Raw genomic sequence first — 24,594 nt, forward strand, 5'->3', positions numbered from 1 at the left:
TTCTTTTATTCAATGTGGATTATCATGCATATTCATATTTTGATAAAGTCACTCATTGTTTACAAGTTAATGTATTTATTGTATTTATTTGAAATCTATTTTAGAGATAAGATTTAAGATAATTTAGTATTCATTCGCTGGGCATTTGTTTCTTTCGTAATGGAGTTACTAATTTATTCATTACATTTAGAAAACAGCACAGTCAACAGAAATAATCTACACAGTTAGAAAACAGCACGACAGAAATATTTTAAATGCATTTATATGAGAAAGTTGAAATACGGTACTTACTGTAATTTCATCCACATTCAATTTGACTGATGAATGATACTCCACCTCCATTTTTAAGGGTATGATGACACATCGATGTAACTATGAAATAATAACGGTTCTCAAGAAATAGAGCGGACGCATTTTTTCAAGAATGGACGGATGGACAATACGATCGACAGACGGACCATAATTTGACCTAGAAAGTTGTACAAACATTATGACATACCCTCTAATGTTGGTTAATATACATGTCAAGTATAAACTTTGAAATCATAACGGTTCTCAAGATATAGAGCGGACACGATCTTTACCACAAACATGGGCTTTTCAACTGAAACCAGTTTTTTTTTTACCTTCACCTTTGACCTAGGAAGTTCTACATACATTATGACACACCCTCTGGTGTCGGTTAATATACATGTTAAGTATAAAGTATGAAATCATAACGGTTCTCTAGATATAGAGCGGTCACGAGTTTGTTATAAACGGACAGACAGACTGATCACTATAGGACGACCCGCCTAAGGCGGGGCCCTAATAAAAATGAACATAATATAAAGGTACTCAATTAGATTCGTAATGTGTGGAAGGGAAAGTTTTTACCTCATCACCGATACCGTCTTAAAAAAATGTAGCTGGTTTCAGTATATTGTGAAAGTACTATCATTCGTGGGAACCAATTTTCGTGGTTTAGAAAAAAAAGTTAGTTCGCAGATTCTTGAATTCGTGGATTTGACAACTCCATCTTACAACTGTATTTGAAATTTCCTTTTCGTTCTGGGAGACAAATTTCGTGGTTTACCAAATCCACAAAACCACGAAAAGTGATACCCAACGAAAATACATACTTTCGCAGTATACATGTAGCATGGGTTTATTTCAAAGAGGTTTTTTTAATTGATAGGACCAGTAGGACTGGATGATTAGAGGCGGGATTAACAAATTTACTTGAATCTTGAAGTCACGGAAGGAAGCATAACTGACTCAAGACATTTATGGTACCGAACCATGAAAAAAGTACTTTTTCGCAAGGACATGACGTGTAACAGTAAGCTTAATTTTACTTTTCGTTCATTTTCCAAAGTTGAACCGGATATTAGTACATGTATAAATACACACGTTTCTAATTACCATTCGATATCAAACGACACAGAAATAGTTAAACAGCCGGCCTTGTGGTGTGTGTGTGAGGGGGGGGGTCCTCGTCGTTCATTGAAGACCCCTGGGTTATCTTGAGCTGATAGTTTTCATTCCGATGTTATAGAAAAGGTTTGTGAAATTATTTTGAAGGTTACAAAACGGTATTCCTCATCGTATGGTGTATGGAATTTACAAATACAATTTCTGTTTTGAGTAGTATTTATCAATGTTGCCTGGTGATTTAAGAATGTATCAGTTAGTCAGCTAAATAATAATGACATGTAAAACAATACGTTGATAGTTCAATCATTTTGAACCACGATGGGAAATTATATTCTCCCGTTCTACACCAGTAATTAAAATGCCCGTGACTTTTTAACCAAGGGGCGGTGGTTAAATTTCAGCAGGAGTTTTTCCGCCATTTTACATTTCCGAATTTTCTACAGATTTCATGGGAGAAAAAGATTCTCCACAATGTTCTCGATAGTTAAATTTTACTTGTAGATTAAAGCCACCTCTGCAGTATAAATTTTTAATAACTATCACGAGTGGTGAAATCATAAAACCCCCTCGAGACTGAAGGGGGAATCTAGTATATTTCTACAACGTATACACTCCTTGAAACGTTCACGTTTCCCATTTTAGCGTTCGTGCATCGTTTATCGTGCGTTTACGCATTGTTTTGCGTTCGTTTAAACGCACGGTATGAGCGTTCGTTTAAACGCACGATAGAAGCATTCCTTTAAACGCATGATACAAGCGTTCATTATTTTTGTACTTTGATAATTTCCATGATTAAAATGTTATTTTTATATTTTTTGCTATTATTAATTCATTATTAATTAATATTATTATAATTTTGATAATTTTATTCTCTATTTTTTTTCTTCCTTCATTATTTGTTAATATTATTATTTTTTGCAACGAACGCCTGTGTTTGAATCGGACACTGGTTAATATCACATAAATTCAATGCTAACCAATAATTTTATCTTTTAATGTAAACTTCCCGTTCTAATACGAGCAAAAAACACGCAAGACATGTGTAGGATATGTTTTAATAAAGGTACGTGTACGTTGTAGCGAACTTTGGGTTGCTTATGATAATGACCAGGGAACCAGTTTTTAACCAGTTTTAAGCAGCTGGCAATGAATATTCATAAAGGTCAGGCGTGCTAATGTATATAACATAAATAGTTTTGTAACGAGCCTAAGTGCCTGAATCGGAAACTGGGTAAATAAATAAATATATAAGATATGTAATTTCATATTGGCCCTGTTATAGGTTTCGGTCAATCATATTGGCCTCGACAGCCGGGAGCAATACGACCGCCTCGACCAACATGACTGATCTCAAACCTATAACAGGGCCAATATGAAATTACATATTTATTAACATATATTATTGACTAACGATCGAAGATTAGCCTAAATATGATAAAAGCTGTCAATAACTAATACAATACAAAATACAAAAGTGCCCCAATGCTGAACTTAGCCGTCCAATACGAATTTTACCAGTCCAATACGAGATTTAGCCGTCCAAGACAGCTTTTATCCGTCCAATACGACATATTGTCCTGGTAAAGATCCATATTGGCCTAGGCCAATATGACGTATTGGACTAGTTGGTCAACAGTAAAGGTATAATTACTTAAAAAAGTTTTTCCATATTGGCCGAGCTATTGGTCCTGGGCTAGTAATGTTGGACTGAGGCCAATACAGCTAACCTCGGACCAAACAATGAGCCGATAAGGAAAAAGCTGCAGAAACACAAAAAACTTTCATTTTATACAAAAAAAGATATTTAAGACTGATTAATGCAAATATACCTACATGTTCTTGGTAAACAACTGTTCTACAAAACATTTAGTTGAGTTGGTTAATAAAATTGTTTTCGGTCAATCATATTGGCCTCGACAGTCGTATTGACCCTCGGCGATGCCTCGGGACCAATACGACCGCCTAAACTAATATGACAGACCTATAACAGGGCCAGTATGAAACTACATATTTATTAACATATATTATTAACTACCCAAAATACGTTAAAATATGGCAAAAACTGACCAATTGATATGAATTCAAACCGGGCACTTATACGGACCCAAAATGGATCAAACCAAGGCCAATACGGCATCATAACTTCCGGTCGTTTGGCACCGCCATTTTGAGTTAGAATTGTTTTTAATGAACTTTGATCACCAGGAATAAAAGCTACTGAAACACAAATAAGTCTTCCACTTATACAAAAGGATTTTTAAAACTGGATAATTCAAATATGGGCCAATATGAAATTACATATTTATTAACATATAAAATATATATGCATATTATATGGTTCATTACTGTTGGTCTTAGCGGATCAAAATACGACCAACACTAACCGTACAACTATATACCCAGAAAATTTGAAAGGGGTCCAGAAAATGTGGTGCCGGGCAATATTGTTAATATTTTTTTAACAAACTTTTCAAAAACAAGGGAGTTCCTACCCTAAAAACCTAACCCCTTCTCCGGGATGAGAACGCTTTATTTTCGATGCGTAACGACAACTAAGTTCTCTGTCTCAATTCACTCCTAAAATTAGATCTACATGTACAATGTACGTCCCTAGTCTATCCCACAACTCCTTATCCAAGATACATCATATATATGACGATGCAGAACAAACAAAAATAATTATATAAGTCTAAAGGATTGTACAACGATACCGATAAAGATGTTAACACACTATAATAAAGTATATAATGGGCAAAATTTTCAGTCAACAAATGACCTTCTTCAGTGCCTTAAATCAACTGAGTGTGTATGAAAGTAAATGGTCTGTGAACACAACTCACTTCCTAATCAGATGAATAACTGTGACGTTTAAAATTTTTTTTACCGACAGTAACAAAGACCTTGAACATTGTGCTATAGACACACTTGTGTGTTGATCCTGAATACTGAACTATAAAAATAAAAAATATTTACAAACACTGCTACAAGAAACTATACAAAATAGGAAGAACCCAATGTTTTCTGTTAACTCCGTGCGGGTGTAAAACACGGAGTTCTTTTATCCAAAATCCCTCCCACTTCACTCTCTGTAGATCGCTCCAGATCGTGTTTTGTTCCACGATGAAGATTTTCATTTTGTTGAAATCATCGAGGCAGTGGTTAGGTAATCTAAAGTGTTGACTCACTGGGAGTAAAGGCTTTTTTGTTAGGTCGCTTCTGTGTCCGTTCAAGCGCTTGTGAAAAGGCTGTTTAGATTCACCAACATATTGAAGGCCACAAATGGGACAGTGGAGCAAATATATTACATTAACACTCTTGCAGTGCACGTTGCTAAATATTTTGTAGCGTTTCCCCGTGACTTTGCTGGTGAATGATGACGAGTGGTGCATTTGGTTGCAACATTTACACCTTTTGTCACCACAGGAGCGACTCTCGCCTAGAGTCAAGTTGGGCTTAGATATTTCAGCCCTCACAAGTAGACTACGCAAACTGTCTGGCTGTCTGAAAGCAATCGTATGTGGTTCGGGAAAGAATTTGGATAATGTTGAGTTTCTCTCGACAGAGGCCCATTGCTCACGAATGGTGTTGTGGCTGTTTTTTAGGCAGGGGTGGTATGTTAGAACACAAAGGGTTCTTTTACATTTTTCTTCGCCTTGTATTGTAGCAGACTACTTCTTGGGATATTGTGAATTTTTTGGAACCCTTCTTTGATGGTCTTGTATCTATATCCCCTTCTTCTTACATTTTTCTTCAGTTGACCTAGACGTTTCTTTAAGGATTCGTCATTTGAACAAATGCGTCTTAGCCTAAGAGCTTGACTGAATGGTATACTCTTAGTCAGGTGAGATGGATGAGAGCTCTTAGGCATAAGATATTGATGTGTGTCAGTTGGTTTTGAGTATAGGTCCGTGGAGAGCTCTCCCCCCGAAAAGGTGCTGGAGGTATCGAGGAACGAGATGCTAGTAGCAGATGTTTCGTTAGTGAACTTAATTGAAAGATGTTGACTGTGGGCACGAGCGATAAAATTGTTTAGTTCTTCTTCGTTATGTGTCCACTTCATATCCACGTCGTCAATAAACCTATACCAGGACAGAGGCTTTTCTATAGAAGATTCAAGTAGTTCTTTTTTCAAATTTTCCCATGAAAATGTTGGCATAAGACGGAGCCATTTTGGTACCCATAGCTGTGCCATTTATTTGTAAGTAATGGTCTCCATTAAAAGTAAAATTGTTCTTTTTTAAAACCATTGTGAGCAAAGTGACTAGGCAGTCAGTAGGTGGAACTTTGACCTCCCGAGAGTCCCATACTTCTCTGCAAGCCTCGATACCATCAGAGTGAGGAATGTTGGTATAGAGAGATGTAACGTCCATAGTGACTAGAGTGGTGTTTGGAGGAAGGGGATTCAGAGCCTGCATCTTCTGTAAGTAATCAGTCGTATCTTTTATAAATGATGGAAGTTTTTCAACATGTGGACGTAGATGAAAGTCCACGAATTCCGAAATTTTCCCTGTTGGATGGCCGTTAGCAGAGACTATAGGTCTACCTGGGTTGTTAACTTTGTGAATTTTGGGGAGTAGGTAGAATCGACCAGGTTTAGGATTTACAGGTTTGAGATATTCAAGAGTTTTAATGTCAATGTGGTTATTATCGTACATTTTGTTTAACTCGGTGTTTATTTCGTCCGCAAAGGATTGAGTGGGGTCTGTTGTTAATTTGATATAAAAACGGTCGTCTTTAAGTTGACGCTCGGCCTCATTAATGCAGGCGGATTTGTCCATGATCACTACAGCGCTGCCTTTGTCTGCAGGTTTTATTATGATATTGTCATTGGTTCTTAGACCTTGAAGTGCAGCACGTTCCCCTATTGTTAAATTATCGCGATTCTCTACGTTGACCCTTACATTTCTTATTAAGTCAGATTTTACATTATCAATAAATGATTCCAAAGTTAAATTTTTGCTCTTTACAGGGACCCACTCACTTTTCTTTATAAACCGATAGGTGTTTTCATCGTCTGAATCACACTCATTTTGACCCTCACTCTTTTTTGAGCCAAAGTACTCTTTGATCCTCAAACTTCTGGTGAAGTTGTCAAGTTCCTCGATCAGGATGGTTTCATTTACAGGACCTGGAACTGGGCAGAAATTGAGACCCTTAGCTAATAATGATGTTTCATCTTCAGTCAGGTTGTGTGATGACAGTGTTGGATGGTTGACTGTCAGGTTTGTTTCTTCGTTTAAAATGTCTGTTGCGTCTTTTGCCTTGTTTTTCTGATGGTGAGAATGTTATTAGTGACATGCCATCACGTTGGAATTTCGTTTCTGTTTGTCATGAAGGGCCTGATTTTGAGTTTTTGTGATGTCATCAAGACGCTTAATAATAAAGTCATAATCAGAGACTGTGAGTTCTTTCGTCGATGAGTCTATCAATCGATTAAATTATGTAGTTAGTTTCTTAAGATGTTCTTCGCAGTGTTTCTTCAGTAGGATCAGTAGGCGTTTTGAATAATTGAAAAGTGTCTGATCCCATCTACGAGATAGGGTGCCGGAAGCCCTGCCTGGTGTTTGAGGCAAGAGCTTGATGTGAAGACCCTTAGGAATGACAACTTGTTGGATATATTGAGTAAAATTTGATAAATGGTGACTAGTTCTCAATTGCTTTTGTTTAATTATCCTTAATTTCTTAAAATATTCGTCACAGTTCATAACGGATAAAGATGGAAAATGTAAAGTCTACTGGGATCGCGTAAAAACACAATACAGGCAGTTCAAAAAATTATATAAAGTCTAAAGGAATCTGCCAACCAGCAAACTTAATGGGTATCGGATCGTCATGACGATGCAGCACTAACAAAAATAATTATATAAGTCTAAAGGATTGTACAACGATCTTGTAGCAAAGATCTTGAACATTCTGCTATAGACACACGTTCTGTGTTGATCCCGAATACTGAACTATAAAAATAAAAAATATTTACAAACACTGCTACAAGAAACTATACAAAATAGGAAGAACCCAATGTTTTCTGCTAACTCCGTGCGGGTGTAAAACACGGAGTTCTTTTATCCAAAATCTCTCCCGCTTCACTCTCTGTAGATCGCTCCAGATCGTGTTTTGTTCCACGATGAAGATTTTCATTTTGTTGAAATCATCGAGGCAGTGGTTAAGTAATCTAAAGTGTTGACTCACTGGGAGTAAAGGCTTTTTTGTTAGGTCGCTCCTGTGTCCGTTCAAGCGCTTGTGAAAAGGCTGTTTAGATTCACCAACATTGAAGGCCACAAATGGGACAGTGGAGCAAATATATTACATTAGCACTCTTGCAGTGCACGTTGCAAAATATTTTGTAGCGTTTCCCCGTGACTTTGCTGGTGAATGATGACGAGTGGTGCATTTGGTTGCAACATTTACACCTTTTGTCACCACAGGAGCGACTCTCGCCTGAAGTCAAGTTGGGCTTAGATATTTCAGCCGTCACAAGTAGACTACGCAAACTGTCAGGCTGTCATAGGTGGTTCGGGAAAGACTTTGGATAATATAATTACATGTACGTGCGTCTTATGGCTCTGTCTTCACAACCTTTGCTCCAAGTCATATGAATGAACTCACCACAAATGTGATAACCGTTACTAAAACCACAAAGTGTCGACTTTTGAATAGTTTTAAATAATCTGAACACTTGTTAACGCGTTGATATGAAATCTTTTGTTTACGATAAAATGGATTCGCCTGTAACGGATATATGATACTTGAAGTGCAACAATATATATATATGTATATATACACAAACTTTCTCACGTTGAGGCAAATTCTACTATGCAGAAAATGTGAGTACTTGTGTTTTTATTAAACTTTGTACATTAGAACGAGCTGCATAATTCCTTACATTCACACATGTATACAAATGTACTTTGTACATGTACATGTACACTCATGTAGTATCCAATTGGACGGGTCCATGTTTTATATGAAATGGTCATAAGAGTTTGTACGAAATTCAGCCGTATTCTATTAGATTCGTAAATGAACTGCATGAAATGAAAATTTAAAATACTGTACATGATTTCATAGTAACCCCTTTACGTGTAGTTATGAACAGGTAAAATAAGATAACATATGCTCCTCATTATAATAAAGTTAGAGCATTCTTACGTTATCATTGACTAGTTCATTGACACTAAAATCACTGATCCGATTGAGCTAAATAAAAGGTAGTTTAGAATATGTAAATTTTGCACTTCATATTCTTATTATTTCCCCTTCCCCGTGTGAAACATACCGCGTGTTATTAAATGTGTTTGTAGTTTGTCTGTCTGTCAAATTGTAAATAAGTGTACATGTACATGATTCAGTAACGGATTCAGAAATTCCGGAGTGGGGCGCTCCAGCGAATTCCAGATTAGTACTTTTTTTTCAAATCGACCAATCTTTTCTGGCATGAAGGGACCTCACTCCCAAGGTCTCCTATGAATATCAACCTTTTATAGGAATCCACCTTTTTGAATTGTTAATAAAAACGCCCACTTACACAGTGCAACCTGTCTAAACCGAACCGTGAAAATCCGGAAACCTGTCTTAACCAGAGATATCAGTTTATTATGTGTATTTTGAACCTTGGTAAATCAAACATGTGTCTAATCAAAACTCCAAAACGGGTACGGTTTAGACAGGTTTTACTGTTTGTTTGTTTGTTTGTTGGGGTTTAACGTCCGAGCAGCAATATTTCAGTATATTCAGACAATGAACATGAAATGGATGATAAAATGGACATGAAATGAAAAAAAGGATGGGTCACAAGGATAATAAGGTCGACAAAGTTTGATTGCCACTGGAAAAAGGGGGAATGGGTAAGGTCGGGCAATTTAGCCTCCTGTGGCGGAGCCCAAAGGTTCCTACTCCTATCGAATACCACAGCAAGGTTCTTTAACGTGCGAGGAACGTGGCATCTTTCTCAACACGGTGCACCACTATGGTTTGCGGTCAGGTTTTCCGTATTATAGCCTGACAACCCCAGCATGTAACACGCCAGGGGTACCCCATTCCACCACCTGGGGCACACATCCCAGTTGCTCTGTGGGCAGAGCGCCTAGCCCCCGGGTAGGTTTCTGAGCACTATTTAGTCGCCTTATACGACAAGCTTAGCGCTGCTGCTGGCCTATTCTTTTAACACCCGGACCTGCACGGGGCGACAGGTTTTACTGTAAACGGGACTCGATTTTTGGCAAAAAAAAAATAGGACTTTCAGGGCCGGATCCAGGATTTTATGAAAGGGGGAGGCGTAATTACAAGACTGAATCAGTATAAAAGGAAACCAAATTATGACATGTTTGATAAAATAAATATGATAAATTGTCATACTTTATACAATATTTAGTGGATTACGATAGTTTTGGGCTTATTTTTTCTTTGAAAAGGGAGGTCTACACCCGTTATGCTTTCGCCTTCGAGATGTATTTTCACTGGCAAATAATCTCCAAGGGAATTAAAGATTTCGGCAAACATGACATTTAACAATGATTCCTCGTGGAGTGTAATCTTATGCAAACTAAAACAAGGAAACACACGTAGCTATTATATCAATAAGGCCGTGTTTATAATTAAGGAACTAGATATTTCACTTCAACTGTCAATAGAAATACCATCATATCAGAATGAAATGTCGTCGTGATTTATATCCAAATTATCTTATGAATTAAAGTACGAATTCGATGGGGAAATGGAACGCAATTTGATATGTAGATGAGATTTCCAATAAGGTAAGCAGTATCCAATTTACTAGAGTCAGGGCAAAGGTTATAAAGGTGCGCGGTCATGCAAAAATTGACTTTATTTATTATTATTATTATTTTTTTTTTTTTGTAACTGAAAAGAAGTGTTTTCTAATATTTTATTTAATTGTGCATTTTTAATCAAACACTTCCCCCTTTCCGTGTTCAATCAAAGAAGTAGAACTACATGTATTTAGCCAAAAATAAGTTCTTCATTTAGTAATATTAATGGCTATTTGACAAGTGTCTCATCGCTAAAAAAATCAAGGTACATATGTACTGAGTCAAGTATGCATTATTAGTCTATAAATTCTATTTGTATATACTAGTAAATCCATTAACATTGGAAACTTTCCACTTTGATATTGCAATACAAATATAAGTATATTGCACAAAATATTTTATATTACAAACGTTTTATTACTAAACTTTCTTTTTATATGATCTTTTCCTTATAAGGAGAAGTCAATAACTCAGATGGTCGAACATACAAATCCCGGTAGAGACTGGCAGTTGGGTGGGGGTACCACGAGATGAACGTTTTCTGTCATTTGTGTACAGAGATGGTAGTTGGGGACGAATTCCATTATTTGTTTTTATGTCAATGTGCAAAAGTTGCTGATATCCGTGATGAGTACATTTCGGCAAAGCATATGAATAGACCATCGAAAGGAAAAAATGTATGGTCTGTTGTCGTTTTGCAATATATCAGTGCTTAAAAATTTGACATTGTTTGTCAAAGATCTCATGAAATTACTTTCATTAAAAAATATGAAGATTCCAGCTGTCACTTGTAACACGTTAAATCCCATTGTATATAAAGTATCTGAGCTCAGATGTTATTATTACTTTTTTCATGGCACGTGCTTCCTGATCATGATTAGTTTTTGAGTTGTCGATCGTGATTATGTTGGTCATTATATTGTTCATACAATGTTTATTTATTTGTATGAAAATTTACTGTTTACTTGTATAAATGTCTATACCTTGTCTTTCATTGTGGTATTGTAAATGTGTTAATTATCTGCCTCTTGTTACACTGTAATTTCTGCAAGAGAGTTTAAATAAAACTTGAAAAATAACCATTGGTACTCTTCATTTTCATGAATATGGCTACCACTAAGTTTTATTTGCTTACATGTTTCTTTTTGCCTCTTGTCTCTCACTAATTTAAGTTAAAAGTCAATGAGAACCAAAACCGATGAAATAATAGACTCTTTCTACGCTTATTTTGTATTTAAATTAAGATAAACGTATAAATAAAGATGACAATAGACCCTTTTGTGGTAACTGGCTGAGTATACTCAATGTACACTTCCGCGAGGTAGGGCTTGTGTAGAACAAAAGAATTTTCCTCGCGGAAGTGTATAATATTGAGCATGCTCTACGCGTGCACATCGGCTATCCCACAGTTAGCACAAAAGAGTCTGTGCATTCAAAAATTGAGTGTCTCGATCTTGTTTCTAGGTTTTCCAGCTTTAAACAATGATGAACTTGTACAACGTACGGTAAATAGCAGATACCCCAAAAGATGCCCCAACAACGAGGCGAATGTTTATTTTTTAAGACTTCGGTAACTGAGTTCTAACTTCGTAAGGCGCAAATCTGTACAACAGAAAAGTTACTGTAAATCGTGTAATAAAAATGATGCAATTTACCTAAATTCATGTACATGTTGTACCTGAACCCCTGCTTCATACATGTGCATTCAACCGTATCTCTTCTGATCATCACTTATACGACAGGCCATTCCGAAGTTGTTTTTTAATTAATGATATAAAAACTAAAAATGCATGTGTACATGTCCTTCTTACTATTGATTGAAAATGGAAAACTATGTCGTAAATCGATTGCAGGTAACTTCTGTATATATACACGTAATAAGAAATCGTGACTCGCGACTGATTTCTGTGTAATAATAATTGTATATGGTGAAATGTTTCCTTTCCAGCGTATGTGGTTAAATCTTACCCTACTGGCGCACCTGGTCCATGCTCCCTGTTTTTAGTGGAGTCCGAGTTGTTCATTGGCTTGTGTATGTATTATTATTGTTACTTAATGTTCTTTGTTGTGTATGTCTGTTTTCCATGTCTAGTTATTGTCCTGGATTACATTATTTTTATTACCATTATTACTTTGTATGTATGATTTTAGTTACTATATGTTCTTTGTTGTGTATGTCTGTTTTCCTTGTTTAGTCTTTGCCCCTGGATTACTTCCTTTTGATATCCGCCGAAACCTTGGTTCCCTTGATTACTCTTTTTTTTTAAATCATTAACCTAAAATCATTCGAAAATAAAAATTTATATCGCCGAAGTACTATCTATTACACACCTGTCATTTTTTTCAGATGTCAATTTATTCAAATAGGAAAAAATAATGCTATAGATATTTTTTTTAATTCTAAAGTTGCACGGTATTTCTCCTACACTGTACATTTTAAAGTAACTTGACAAAGAAATCTGGAATGTTATTAATGCATATACATTCTTCCAAATTGACTACATGCATGCAGGCAGTTTTGCATTTAAATAACTCGGTTAATTTTGGAAATCTCGATATTCTGTAAATCGCACTTTTCTTGAAAATTTAGGATAATTTATCCTACATTGTCACACATCCGGTTTTTACCATATTATACCTTAGTACATCTTGAATTTTGATTTATAAAATTATATTTGTTCTTTCTTACAACTTTAAGTGGCAATTTTTTTTCTATTGTGGTATTTTGGCATTTGATGTGGCAACAATTCTAACGTTTTGATTATCTCAGGCGACGCAGGGGGTGGATCCAGACACTTTGAAAAGATGGGGTGCCAGCACGGGTTTCTCACAAAAAGGGGGTGCTAGGACATTATTTGCCATTTTTGTCAATTCTACAAATAAAAATATATTTTTTCAAATACAAAGGAGGATGCCAACCCCCCTCATTCTCCCCCCTTAATCCACCACAGAGCCGTGTGCTCATGGAGGGGGCGGTCCAGGCGTACACCCCTGATCTAAAATTATGATTTTTTTAAAAATGAAACCTTGTGTCACGGTAATGAGTTTTCACAAACGCAAACTATAATTGTATTCTGCCTGCCCTGCGGTCGGCCCATAATTCTATTGATGTCCCCTCAGCTCTACATTTTATGTATTTACATGTACAAGGCTTTAAGTTATGCTAGACCATAGTTACTTTCTGACGTACACCAAAATGGAATTAGTGAAAGCTCGACTTAAATCCTCCGAATTATTTCCCTCTTCCTTTTATAACTATTTGAATCAAATGAGGATCCAGATGGGATTGCAGGTATTTGGCACTTCTTCCCTTGTTATTGGAAGTCTTGCCATTTCTATGCGTAAAATTGACAAATAAAAACATATAATGTCCAAGTACCTCCTTTTTCTTAGGAACTCCTGCTGGCATCCCTCCTTTTTAAAGTGTCTGGATCCGTCCATGGGAATTACTTAAATACATGTACATGTAGTATTGAAAGATGTTATTTTATCAAAACTAACTTGAACTGTATGAGACTATTCAGTAGTTTGATAAAGAAACAACGACATTGATTTATATTTTCATTGCATTTTTATTGAAAGTGAGAATGATATCGCCCCATGCAGGTCCGGGTGTTAAAAGAATAGGCCTGCAGCAGTGCTAAGCTTGCCGTATAAGGCGACTAAATAGTGCTCAGAAACCTACCCGGGGGCTAGGCGCTCTGCCCACAGAACAACTGGGATGTGTGCCCCAGGTGGTGGAATGGGGTACTCCTGGCGTGTTACATGCTGGGGTTGTCAGGCTATAATACGGAAAACCTGACCGCAAACCATAGTGATGCACCGTGTTGGGAAAGATGCCACGTTCCTCGCACGTTAAAGAACCCTGCTGTGGTATTCGATAGGAGTAGGAACCTTTGTGCTCCGCCACAGGAGGCTAAATTGCCCGACGTTACCCATCCCCCCTTTTTCCAGTGGCAATCAAAATTTGTCGACCCTATTATCTTTGTGACCCATCCTTTTTTTTTTCATTTCATGTTCATTTTATCATCCATTTCATGTTCATTGTCTGAATATAGCTGAAATATTGCTGCTCGGACGTTAAACCCTAACGAACGAACGAGAATGATATCTATGAGATATTTATTTAAATGAGATACCAATGTGTGAGGTACCCCATAACCTAACATTTTTCAACCTAAATGTATTAGTTACCTAAATTACTCAAGAATACCTTCAAATTCCGTTTAATTGCAGTGTCCAGTAAGTGTACTACAACTAAAATGTCTGTCCTTTTAACCAGTGAGTTCAAGGAATGATAAATTACTGTAATAAACCCAATAAACATAATGGTGTTAACTGTTTTTAGAGTGAAAAACTCGCTGAAAGTTTTGGATAATTTACTTACTTTGGGCACACCCGTAGTGACTGTGGACATTTATGATTTCTTCACAATTTACACCACACTTGCACACTTTAATTCCTCTTTGAAGAGAAATTTTCTTGTGTTTCGATAAAACAGATCAAAACAAACTTTGCTGTAATAAAGAAAGGTCAACGATCATACTTGCTGGATGAGGATATGAATAATTCAGTCAATTTTCTTTTTGAACATGCACACTTATATCCGTTTATCGACAGATTTTAGGAATTCCGATTGGCACAAATTGTGCTCCTTTGATTATTGATAGCAGATCTATTTCTAAGCTAAGAAAGTCAGTTTTAATTAGTCATTTTAATTAGTAAAACTAATCAACTCGAATTGTAGACTTCCATTGCACAAGGTAAACTCAAAAACTAACTTTTTTGACAAATAGGACGATTTGTCGTTTCCGATTGTTAATATTCCCTTTCTTGACGGAGATGTTCTTTTGGTTCCTTCATTTCCCAACTAATTCGATATGCCCGTGTTTGTAGCGAAGTTTTAGACTTTAATGAACGAAATATCTGTATCACCGGTATATTATCGAGTCAAGGTTTTCGTCACCATAAATTAGTTCAGAGTTTTACTAAATTCTTCCACAAAATAATATAAAAATTTGATGCTGAAGTTTGGTGGAACTTGCCGTAACTAAATCAAAAAATGGGATTTTACATCCTAGGTCTTACGGTAATGTAATAAATAAAGCTCGACATTTTAAACAGAATCCTTAATGTCTGGAAAAAAAACAATATTTGAATAAACTTATCCGTACGGGTTTATCTTCACCATGGCATTATTAAATCTTTGAATTATGTTTCATTGACTCATATATTGACTCTCCAGTTAACAAATTAAATATTAACTATACATAATACTACGTGTGTACATGTACATGTACTAGTACATTATTTGATATTGTTTTTACATAGTTCAAGTCTAGCGAATCCCGCGTTATTTGAACGTTATCGCTTTTAATCTTGTCATTTGCATGAAGACCTTGTTTTACTTAATAGATATTTTATGGTATATTTTACTAAATCCTATTGGCCATATTGGTATTTTTGTTGGAGTGAACTTGATGTGCTTCTGTGAAATAGCTTACAAGAAAAGCAATAACTTTCGAGGTTGGTGCGGATTGTTGTCTTTTGTTCTGTTTGTTAAGATGCTTGTATTCTGTATTGACCTTAAGATTCAAATAAAAAAATGACAGATTTTTACAGTTTGTTTGTTGTTGGTTGTATTTTCCCACTACTGTCTCACGTTAGTGGGGTTGAGCGCTCAAAAAAAAACAATTTTAATCACGCCAGATACTTTATGGACTTCTCCCATGCCAGGAACCTGTAATACAGTGGTCATTGTTTTTTTTATGTTCTTTCTTATTCTTGTTTTTATATTGATACATGGTTGCCACAAATGTGTCTGAGGTACCCAACCTAATTAGATATACAGATGAGATCAGTTCTACTAGCAGAACCGGCTCTACGAGAAAAGTACTACTAATAGAGCCAGCTCTCCTGGATAACTCAAGAAGAGCCAACTCTACGAGAACTGTATAACTAGAGGAACCGGTTCTGCTAGAACTATCAGAAAAGCTGGCTCTAGAACTTTCTGAGAACTGTTCTAAATCTGTCATAGAACTCTTCTTCTGGCAGTTCTAGGACTTTTTATTTTTGAGAGGTTAGAACTGATCTCATCTGTATGGTCGCCACAAATGTTTGTGAGGTACCGAACCTTATTTGATACATGTATATGGTGGCCACAGCCATAAATGATTTCAGTGACTGTACTGAGCATGGTCTTTCTTATCCTCCTTCTTGTCTTACAAAAAAACACATTGTATTAAACATATAATTATTTTTATTTTTTTTTTCAGTTGCAATTCTTCACAGGAGGCAATGAATTACACGTCTAGTTCAATTATAAGTACAGTCACAGCAAACAACACGAATGTTACATTAACCGAAGAAGAACTCGAACAGTACGAATTCGACTATTACTTGAAGAAGTATCCCCTTGCAGTTGTATTTCTCATCATTCTTGCCGTAGTTGGTGGAATCGGAAACTTCCATGCATTACTCATTTACTTCTTCCGGTACAAAAGGTCACCCAAGCGAATATTTGTGCTATTTTTAGCATTTGTGGATTTACTTGCGTGTTGGTTAGTTATTCCGTTCGAAATATTTGACCTGAGGTATAGTCTTACGTTTCATGCTGTTGCGCCGTGCAAAATTTTTCGCTTCTTGAACCACTTTGTGTCTGTAGGTTCTGGATTATTTTTAGGCGTTATTGCCCTTGAAATACATCGGAAGGTGTGTAGTCCGTTCAAGCGTCAAATGAGTGAGTCATGTGCCAAAAAGACGGCCGTCGTTACAGTTTCAGTAGCTGTGGCGCTCTCTATCCCGGGTTTTGTATTATATGGACCATCAGATAAAATGACAGACATTAATATTGTAGGTAGTGACTGTACAGTGTTAAGTAAATACAAACAGAGTATGTTTTACTGGGGCTATACTGGCGTATTTCTTGTCATAAGTACCTTACTTTTCATTTTATGTGTAGTAGCATATATTCGTGTAGGAAGAGCAATTTATAAACAATTAGTATTCCGTAAAAAAGCGCTTGTCAAGCCGAACTTGCAAAAACGTGAAAGTAAAAGCCTCTGCGAATCCAAGTCTTTCAGAGTAAGTTTTGACGTGAAGGAATCCCGAACTACAGACACAACTCTGGAATTAGACAGTAAAGAATGTATAGATCAAGTTATAAGAGAGCAAAATAGCACATGTGCGGATGAAATACTAAAGGAAGAAAACGATTGCACAATTTTCAACACGCACGTAAGTGATCTGAAATCAGATGAAAGCGATGAAATAAGCGATACTTGCACAGATGAGATGCTTACTACAGAGAAAAACCCACTCAACCACACTTCCTTTAAGACAATAAAAGACGAAAGCGCCGATGAAATACACGACGAGACTTGCGCAGATAAAATGATTTCAAATAAGGAACTATTTGATAGCAATCATACAAAGACCGCGAAGTTCGAAAATGAAGGAAATGATATAAGCGACACGTTTATAAAGGCAAAACTATACGATAACACAAAAACAAATACACTGAAAATCGAAAATGAGATAAATGGCACACGCACTGACAAGGTAATACCAAAGAAAAATAAGCCAAAATCCAAAAGGTTCACCTTTGATCGCTCGAAACGTATAACCATGATGTTTTTGATTGCAACCGCTGTTTCGTATTCAGGAATTTTGCCGTACTGTATTATTACTCTTGTTAAAATATTCAACAACCGGGCATATCAAAATGCAAAAGATGCACTTGGGCAGTTTATGGCTGTTTTGTTAAGAGGATATTTCTTAAATAATGCATCCAACTCCGTAGTATATTTTATTATGGACACACGGTTGAGAATTGAGTGTAAACATATGTATGTAAAATTATATAGATTGATATGTAGAAAAGAATGAAAAAAAAAGACCGACATTCCTCCGTCTTTCCCTTTTCCTGTTTTTGTTGTTGTACATTTACAATATTTCAGACCCATGCATCTACATGTATAACCGATGAGATCATCTAGCTTTAAGTGGTAGTCTTTGTAAGAATGATACATAATCTGAGAAATGTGATACACCCCAAAACAGGGTAAATATTTTTATATTTGAAATTAAGTTTTATGGGTCTAGAATATTATGAAATGTGCAATTATTATAATCAACATTGAAAATCCAATAGATTCTATTGTACACGTATTTGAGTGATATTTACAGAGTTATCTCCCTTAAGATCGCATTCTACAGTGCATTCTATATAATTTTGATCTCCTAACAACATGGGTTATATGAAAATTTAAACCAAATACTTATTTCTGTTTACTATGGCAATTCAAACAAAATATAAAAAATAAAAATATGTACGCTTTTCACCCATGAATCACATTTTGCATAATTCTTAGCTGGAGTGCTACTTAACAGACAAACCTACATGGTTTTGTCCGTCTTTAAACAAATTGTAGTTGCTACCTAACTAACCTTCTAGAAACAACAAAATTTATTGATAAGGTTGTTTAGTCCTTGGTATGGTTACATTGCTTTCCGGCCTACTACGTTTTTTAACACTGTACTCGCACGTCATCTGTACGAAATTTATAGTACCAATGGTTGAGGTGATCCATTGGCAGAAAACTTCGAGAACAACTGCAATGTTTTTTTCTTCATTCCGCAATGTATATACGCCGTATTTTTACGTAATGATACTCCAGTCTGTTAACAGATCTGTATTTTTGAGAAAATAATGCATTCTTTTGCACCTAAATCAACCGATTCATGAACGATAACTCTTGCTTAGTGCAAGTTTCATATATACAATCTAAATAAAATTCATTTTAAAAGTGCAACATCCAATTGAAAAACTAATGCTCAACAAGAGAGCAATTAATGTTTTGTATCTTATTCCATGGTGAAAGCTTGGAAAGGCTTACTAACACTCTTCATAAAACTGCGGTTGTTTCCTCCATCACCCTACAAAGTTCATGTTTTTCCTTATCCAGAAACAGTTAAAGACCACAAAAAGGCTTTTGAGTTGCTTTGGGACGTATTGACTTTTTCCCTTTTAAGCATGTTATAATATAAAGCAAATTACCTAAGACGGGTTTTCATTATTCATTTTAATAAATGATTTATCATTCTAAACTTCCGCTTATAAAAATATAACAGTTGCTATCTATAAAATAACGAGGAAAATAATTATCTACGATTTATGCAATTATACATTGTAATTTCCTAATCACCCTACTATTTATATGTACACGTAATTCGGGGATATATTTGTTGTTTTCATTTTTTTTAACTAAAGACTGCGAATGGTATTTTTATTTTTTTTCATTTTCAAAGAACACTTAATTTGTAAACTTTCAGAAAAGATAAGATTAGAAATGCTCCGGTCGTAGACGAATTTCTGTATGTTTCAGCGAATAGCAACTGCTGTGGTTTGACCACATGTCCCATACAATGCCATTGCACGAACTGCCGTAGTAGTGCGAAGATGGGTACCAAACGCCATTGAGGTTAACCACAAAACAGTTTGAGAACCACCAACCAGAATTATAGTTGGTTGCACAATTTCCTGCGACGTCATAATCATTATCGCTGTCAAAGGTTGAGAACTGAGCACTCTGCATTCGTTGCTGGTAATACTGTGTATGGAACGGATCGCCTGCTGTTCCATTATATCCACCTGCTCTTATTCGGTATCTGTCATTTTCGTCATTAATCGTGACGTAATCAAATTCTGCGTATCGGTACTCATCTTCCCAGTCTTTAAGATCAATTCTCATACGGTTGTTTCCGTGTTTTGTGAGAAAGTGCATTTTTTCTAACCCTAACCAAAAGTCGTGATAAAAATTTCCAAACCCATTTTTGTAGTCGAGCCATCCACGATAAAAGTCATCTGATCCATCAAATCTTCTCTGCAATAAAAAAGATCTAGTCATCATCAGTCAAGTACATTAATAAAGGCTGAATGATTGGTTCTTCATGTCACATACCTTATGATTTCATGCAGTCAAGTGCATACTATAAACCACACACACAAATTTACTTTCTTGCGGAGATAGTAACCATTCTTAATTAAGCGTGACTTTATTTCGAAATCTTATTTTGTTCTGTATTAAAATTGAATGAAACCAAAATAACCCACACACATGTTGCCGTCTCAGCAACCAACTTAACTATTCAAATGCCTCAGATTTACCCTTGAAGTTTCAATAGATGAGCACAAAAAATCTTGCCTGTATAAGTGTCCACCCTCCTCCGAGAGTTTCCATATCACAAACGGCATTAAATCTTGTTTTATTATCAGCGGGATCTGGTTGTAAGGTGTATATACCGCTGGCATTCACACCAGACTTTCGCAGAGATGCACAGTCAAGTCCATAAGCTAAAACGGCAATAGAAATTATAAAAATGGAGTCAATTTAAAGGATTTAAATTGGAGCTAATTTTGAATGGAACACCAGTGTTTTACCATAAATTGAATAAAAAAAGTTAGGCGACACAGTTTAACTTCGTTATTTTTGCTTATACTTTCTATAATGTCATTTCATTAAAAAAATACATGAAACGAGACTTCAGTTTTCGATACAGGTTATGGCAGCGCGTTTTTGACCGATTGGGAAACAGAATTACCATCGGTTAACTTAGGTTTTATAGATAAGTGCCTTTAATTCCAAACATTAGAGAGAAAAACGTTCCCTACCGCGTCCCGAAACGGGCAGAATAAAATTACAATGAAAATGTTTTGAAATAAAATATTTCTTGATACCGCTTTACTTATTTGAATACCTATTTCGTATTCTCCTCAAATGCACAACTTGGTTAGTTATTACTAGTCATTTAATAATTATCGTACATTTTGATAAACCTACCAACAGGTACGTCGGATTTTAGTGAGACAACATTGGCGATGACAGGTGTTCCCGACGGTGTTTCCCCTTTTACCACACCGTACAATCTATCAATATCACTTCTCATGGACTTGATTTGTTTAAAAAGCTATAACAAAATAACGGCCGTTAGAAATTGGTTTTCACATGTACATCTACATTGTACGCCCCACAGCAGGTATTGAATGTTACAGTACATCTTGACGAGTTGTTCAATTAAAAAGACTGTGTTAGTCTAATCCGGTACGTGGGGCTAGATTTAAGTTGTGCTATTTATCTCACATAAGTAAACAAGCATGCAGGTTGAAATGTTACTCTTCTCTGACACATTATTCGGACTCCGAGCTAATAATTTATTTATTTTCTTTCTACCACGTGCTTGGTTGAGAACAGTGACTTGATATTTTAATGTTAGTCATGACTCGGTCGCAGAACGAATCCTCGACCGCCTACACTCGAGGCAAATACCCGTCCTCGGTTCCATCAACGCAGCCACGTAAAATTTATTTATACTCGGGAGCTAAAGTCCACAGGAATATATTTTATTTTTTCGCAACAAGTTTTTATTATCAAAGTAGGACAGTTAAGAAAATTTTAAAGACTTCAATGGAGAATCGGAAGGAAATTTATGTTCAACCGTTTGAGCAGCAATTCTACAATAACTCTTTTTGCTAGTCGTGAAACCCTAAGCAAATTTTCCATCTAACCAAGGGAGTGGGTGCACTGGTCCTGGAGATGCCTTATACAGATGGTTGGAATATTGCGGAACTATCATACACTTAAAGATTAACTTTCAACCTACAATTTAAATGTAATTCAGGTTACATGTATATATGCATATGAATAATTATTTCTAATTACGCAATCATAAATTAATTTAGACTATCGTTGTGCTTTAAATAACTAAAAGTCTACTTACGGCTTGGTTCACTGACTGCTCTGTTTCTAACGATTTGCTTATGGTTCCAGACATTTTAGTTTCAATCATAGACAAATTTCTTTTTAGGCTCTGTATTTCCTTGTTATAAACAACTTTGTCTGACTGGAGAACAACTGCAAGGTTTGCGATAAATTGCTGAAATATAAAGAGAAAGCAAATTAAAAGTAGAAAAACCGTGAGCTAAGCTAAAGAGGTAATACCATGGTCCCCTGTCAAGATACCAGATACTAGTAGTCGAAGTATAAAAAAGTCGTCAAACAGTAAGTTTTAGCTCACTTGAGCCTGAATTTAAATCTAAAATATCTACATGTATCTTCTGTCAAAATTTCAATTGGCTGTGATACACATGTACATTTAAGTAGTTACAGAGAATACTGCCTCTCACTGCCTCATGTATGACAAAGTTGATGTTTTCAACCAGGAAACCCGAAAATCATTTAAATGGAAATGCCAGTAATGAGACTATGGCATCATTTGAAAACTGTTACTCAAGTTTCATTCAACTCCGCCATTTTGTGGTACGTTCAGAGAAGTTGTGAATGGAAATATGTCTCTCCTTGGTTGACGAATAGGACGTCTCAGGAAACTGCAGAAGTCATTTAGAATGAAAATGCAAAATACATAAGGCCATTGTGCGATAAAAAATGGGGTCAAGTTACATTGAATTTCATTAATGGGTTTCTGAGGAGTAGCGAGTAGAATCAAAAGACGGATAAACAGGTGAACAGAATGATCATTGTATACCTTCCGTTTGTTTTCCAAACCAGGTGTGTAATAAAATCTTTATTAGACTGAAAACTTATTCATGCCTCTCTGCATAATAAACTTGTTGAAACTTGTTGAAACTGAACTGCTATGATGAAATATCCTTGCTTTTTGCAAGTTAGTAATTTGTCTTTTTGTTTTGTTGTTTTTGTGTGTGTTTTTTATAGGATTTGAAACAAATCATGCATATATGTATAATAGCCTAACTCTAGGGTGAAGGCTTACGCCAGGCACTCCTCCTTTTAAATATGTGTCTATCATAGTTCGCCAATTGTATGATACATGTACATGTATCTAGATGAAGTTGCTATGAACCATTTTTTTTTCGCGGATACTAATTTTCTGGGTGAAGAACGCCAATTCAATTTCGCGGCTAATACTCTTCAACATAATATTCCATGGCAAAGGAACGTATTCGTGCCATATTTTTTCGTGACGTTTTTTCTTGCTAGCGAAATATGCGAAAAATAAATCGGTTGCAAAAATAAGGTATATTGTAGATTAAAGTACTGACTAGTATACTGAACCACACGTTGCATTGTATCATTCGCTTACCTGCAACTGTTTAATCTCATCAATAAACTTCCGGGGTAAAGCAATGTTCGCTGTCTCGTTGTTTCTAAAATTGGTAGAAACTTTTACAATATAGTCGCAGGTATTGCCATCACAATGCTTTGAAAACGAGTTTAATTGCCTAACCGATTTTCCAGTCGTCGACACAATCAAAGAAAACAGAACGAAAACTACGACTTCCATTTGTTTTAAAAGTATCGACATTAGATCTTCTTACTTTTTTTATAATAGATTATTTTATCAATTCGTGTAATAAGTTATCGTTTCAATACTTACATGAAAGGCATTCAATTGACTGATCGAGATAATTTTCACAACACCTGCTATTAAAAGCGACTGTCAGTTGTAAATTAAAGAAACCCGTACATGTTTCAGTACCGAAAATCATCATATAACAAATGTGTTACATTAGGCACAGACCTGCTGATTAAATCGCCGTTGCCTAAGGTTGAAAGTACCCTTTTTGTTATTTTTTACTTAGTTACGTAATTGGGCAAGAAACGGCGATAGAATAGTTTTAAAAAGAACACTCTTTACACACATGTACGTACATGCACGATTATGAAATCGTATTTGGGTCAAATAAAGTGAGAGAGAAAAAAATAATCCGTTGCCACGATATTCTAATTTGTGCTCCTTATCATCAATAATTATAGTACATGTATATTCAGCGAGTGTATACACTGTAATAGGAGGCAGGTGAAACCTGTAAGAGGACGAAGTTGAATATTTATAGGATAATTAATTAGAAGGAGTTAATAACCAAAATATGATCACGAGTGCCGAAGAACACATAGATTTAACGAGTGTGCGGAACTTGTTCCGCGCACGAGTTAAATCTTACTGCGTTCTTGGCACGAGTGATCATATTTGGTTATTCACGATAATCAATTGATTTTCCTATTTATCATATAGATTTCCTCGATTATTCGTTGCTGTTGCGGATTGATTTTAAAGTTGTGATGTTTTGGCGGGAGAAAGTCCGAGAGTGAAATTACTGAATTTATTTCACTGTGTGAATTATCGAAATTTATTTCACTGGAAACATTCGATAAAACACTGCTATCTATATAAATATATAATTAGACCTACATTTGTAAAATTATCTTGTCATTATTTTCCCTTCTTGTCGATTTTTCAGACATTTTGATGGTTCTTCTCACTTCTTGACGCTTCATGACACTTCTTGTCGCTAATTATTGAGACCGGTATTACTCAATTGGAACTATTCGGCCATTTCCGCTACGCTAAAAAATAAATTTTTCCTCGTTAT

At 35.8% G+C, this 24,594-nt stretch overlaps 2 protein-coding genes across 8 annotated transcripts; one reads left to right on the forward strand and one right to left on the reverse strand.

Annotated features, from left to right (window-relative positions):
* Positions 1–1,302: 1,302 nt before the first annotated feature.
* LOC148613784 (uncharacterized) lies at positions 1,303–18,353 on the forward strand. Of its 7 annotated transcripts, XM_088587373.1 has the most exons (4): positions 7,910–8,240; positions 11,649–11,754; positions 12,133–12,216; positions 16,460–18,353. In XM_088587373.1, exons 3-4 carry the CDS (start codon positions 12,173–12,175, stop codon positions 18,069–18,071), a joined length of 1,656 nt encoding a protein of 551 aa, XP_088443499.1. In that variant the 5' UTR covers positions 7,910–8,240; positions 11,649–11,754; positions 12,133–12,172; the 3' UTR covers positions 18,072–18,353. The 7 variants fall into 7 exon arrangements, with proteins under 7 accessions (XP_088443503.1, XP_088443496.1, XP_088443499.1 ...); XM_088587370.1 differs by lacking the exon at positions 12,133–12,216 and having other exon boundaries at positions 7,906–8,240; XM_088587372.1 differs by lacking the exon at positions 11,649–11,754.
* LOC148613785 (fibrinogen-like protein 1) lies at positions 17,517–23,529 on the reverse strand. Its single transcript, XM_088587378.1, has 5 exons — positions 23,304–23,529; positions 21,963–22,118; positions 21,026–21,152; positions 20,390–20,538; positions 17,517–20,068 (listed from the first exon to the last, which is right to left on the reverse strand). Exons 1-5 carry the CDS (start codon positions 23,523–23,525, stop codon positions 19,529–19,531), a joined length of 1,194 nt encoding a protein of 397 aa, XP_088443504.1. The 5' UTR covers positions 23,526–23,529; the 3' UTR covers positions 17,517–19,528.
* Between the last annotated feature and the right edge of the window lie 1,065 nt (positions 23,530–24,594).

The sequence above is a fragment of the Perna viridis genome, chromosome 6 (genome assembly GCF_037379345.1).
Source record: "Perna viridis isolate PV_CMFRI_1.1 ecotype Kerala chromosome 6, ASM3737934v1, whole genome shotgun sequence".
In the NCBI taxonomy this organism is placed as follows: domain Eukaryota; kingdom Metazoa; phylum Mollusca; class Bivalvia; order Mytilida; family Mytilidae; genus Perna; species Perna viridis.

Excerpts from the sequence above, each read along its gene's own strand:
- LOC148613784 (XM_088587370.1), top strand. The coding sequence starts at position 8,156 with ATGATACTTGAAGTGCAACAATATATATATATGTATATATACACAAAC. Across the intron at positions 8,241-11,648 it reads AATTCTACTATGCAGAAAAT|GTTTTCCAGCTTTAAACAAT; the intron begins GTGAGTACTTGT and ends TCTTGTTTCTAG. Across the intron at positions 11,755-16,459 it reads GTTTATTTTTTAAGACTTCG|TTGCAATTCTTCACAGGAGG; the intron begins GTAACTGAGTTC and ends TTTTTTTTTCAG.
- LOC148613785 (XM_088587378.1), bottom strand. The coding sequence starts at position 23,525 with ATGTCGATACTTTTAAAACAAATGGAAGTCGTAGTTTTCGTTCTGTTT. Across the intron at positions 20,539-21,025 it reads AAAATCCGACGTACCTGTTG|CTTATGGACTTGACTGTGCA; the intron begins GTAGGTTTATCA and ends TTGCCGTTTTAG. Across the intron at positions 20,069-20,389 it reads GAGGGTGGACACTTATACAG|AGAAGATTTGATGGATCAGA; the intron begins GCAAGATTTTTT and ends TTTTTATTGCAG.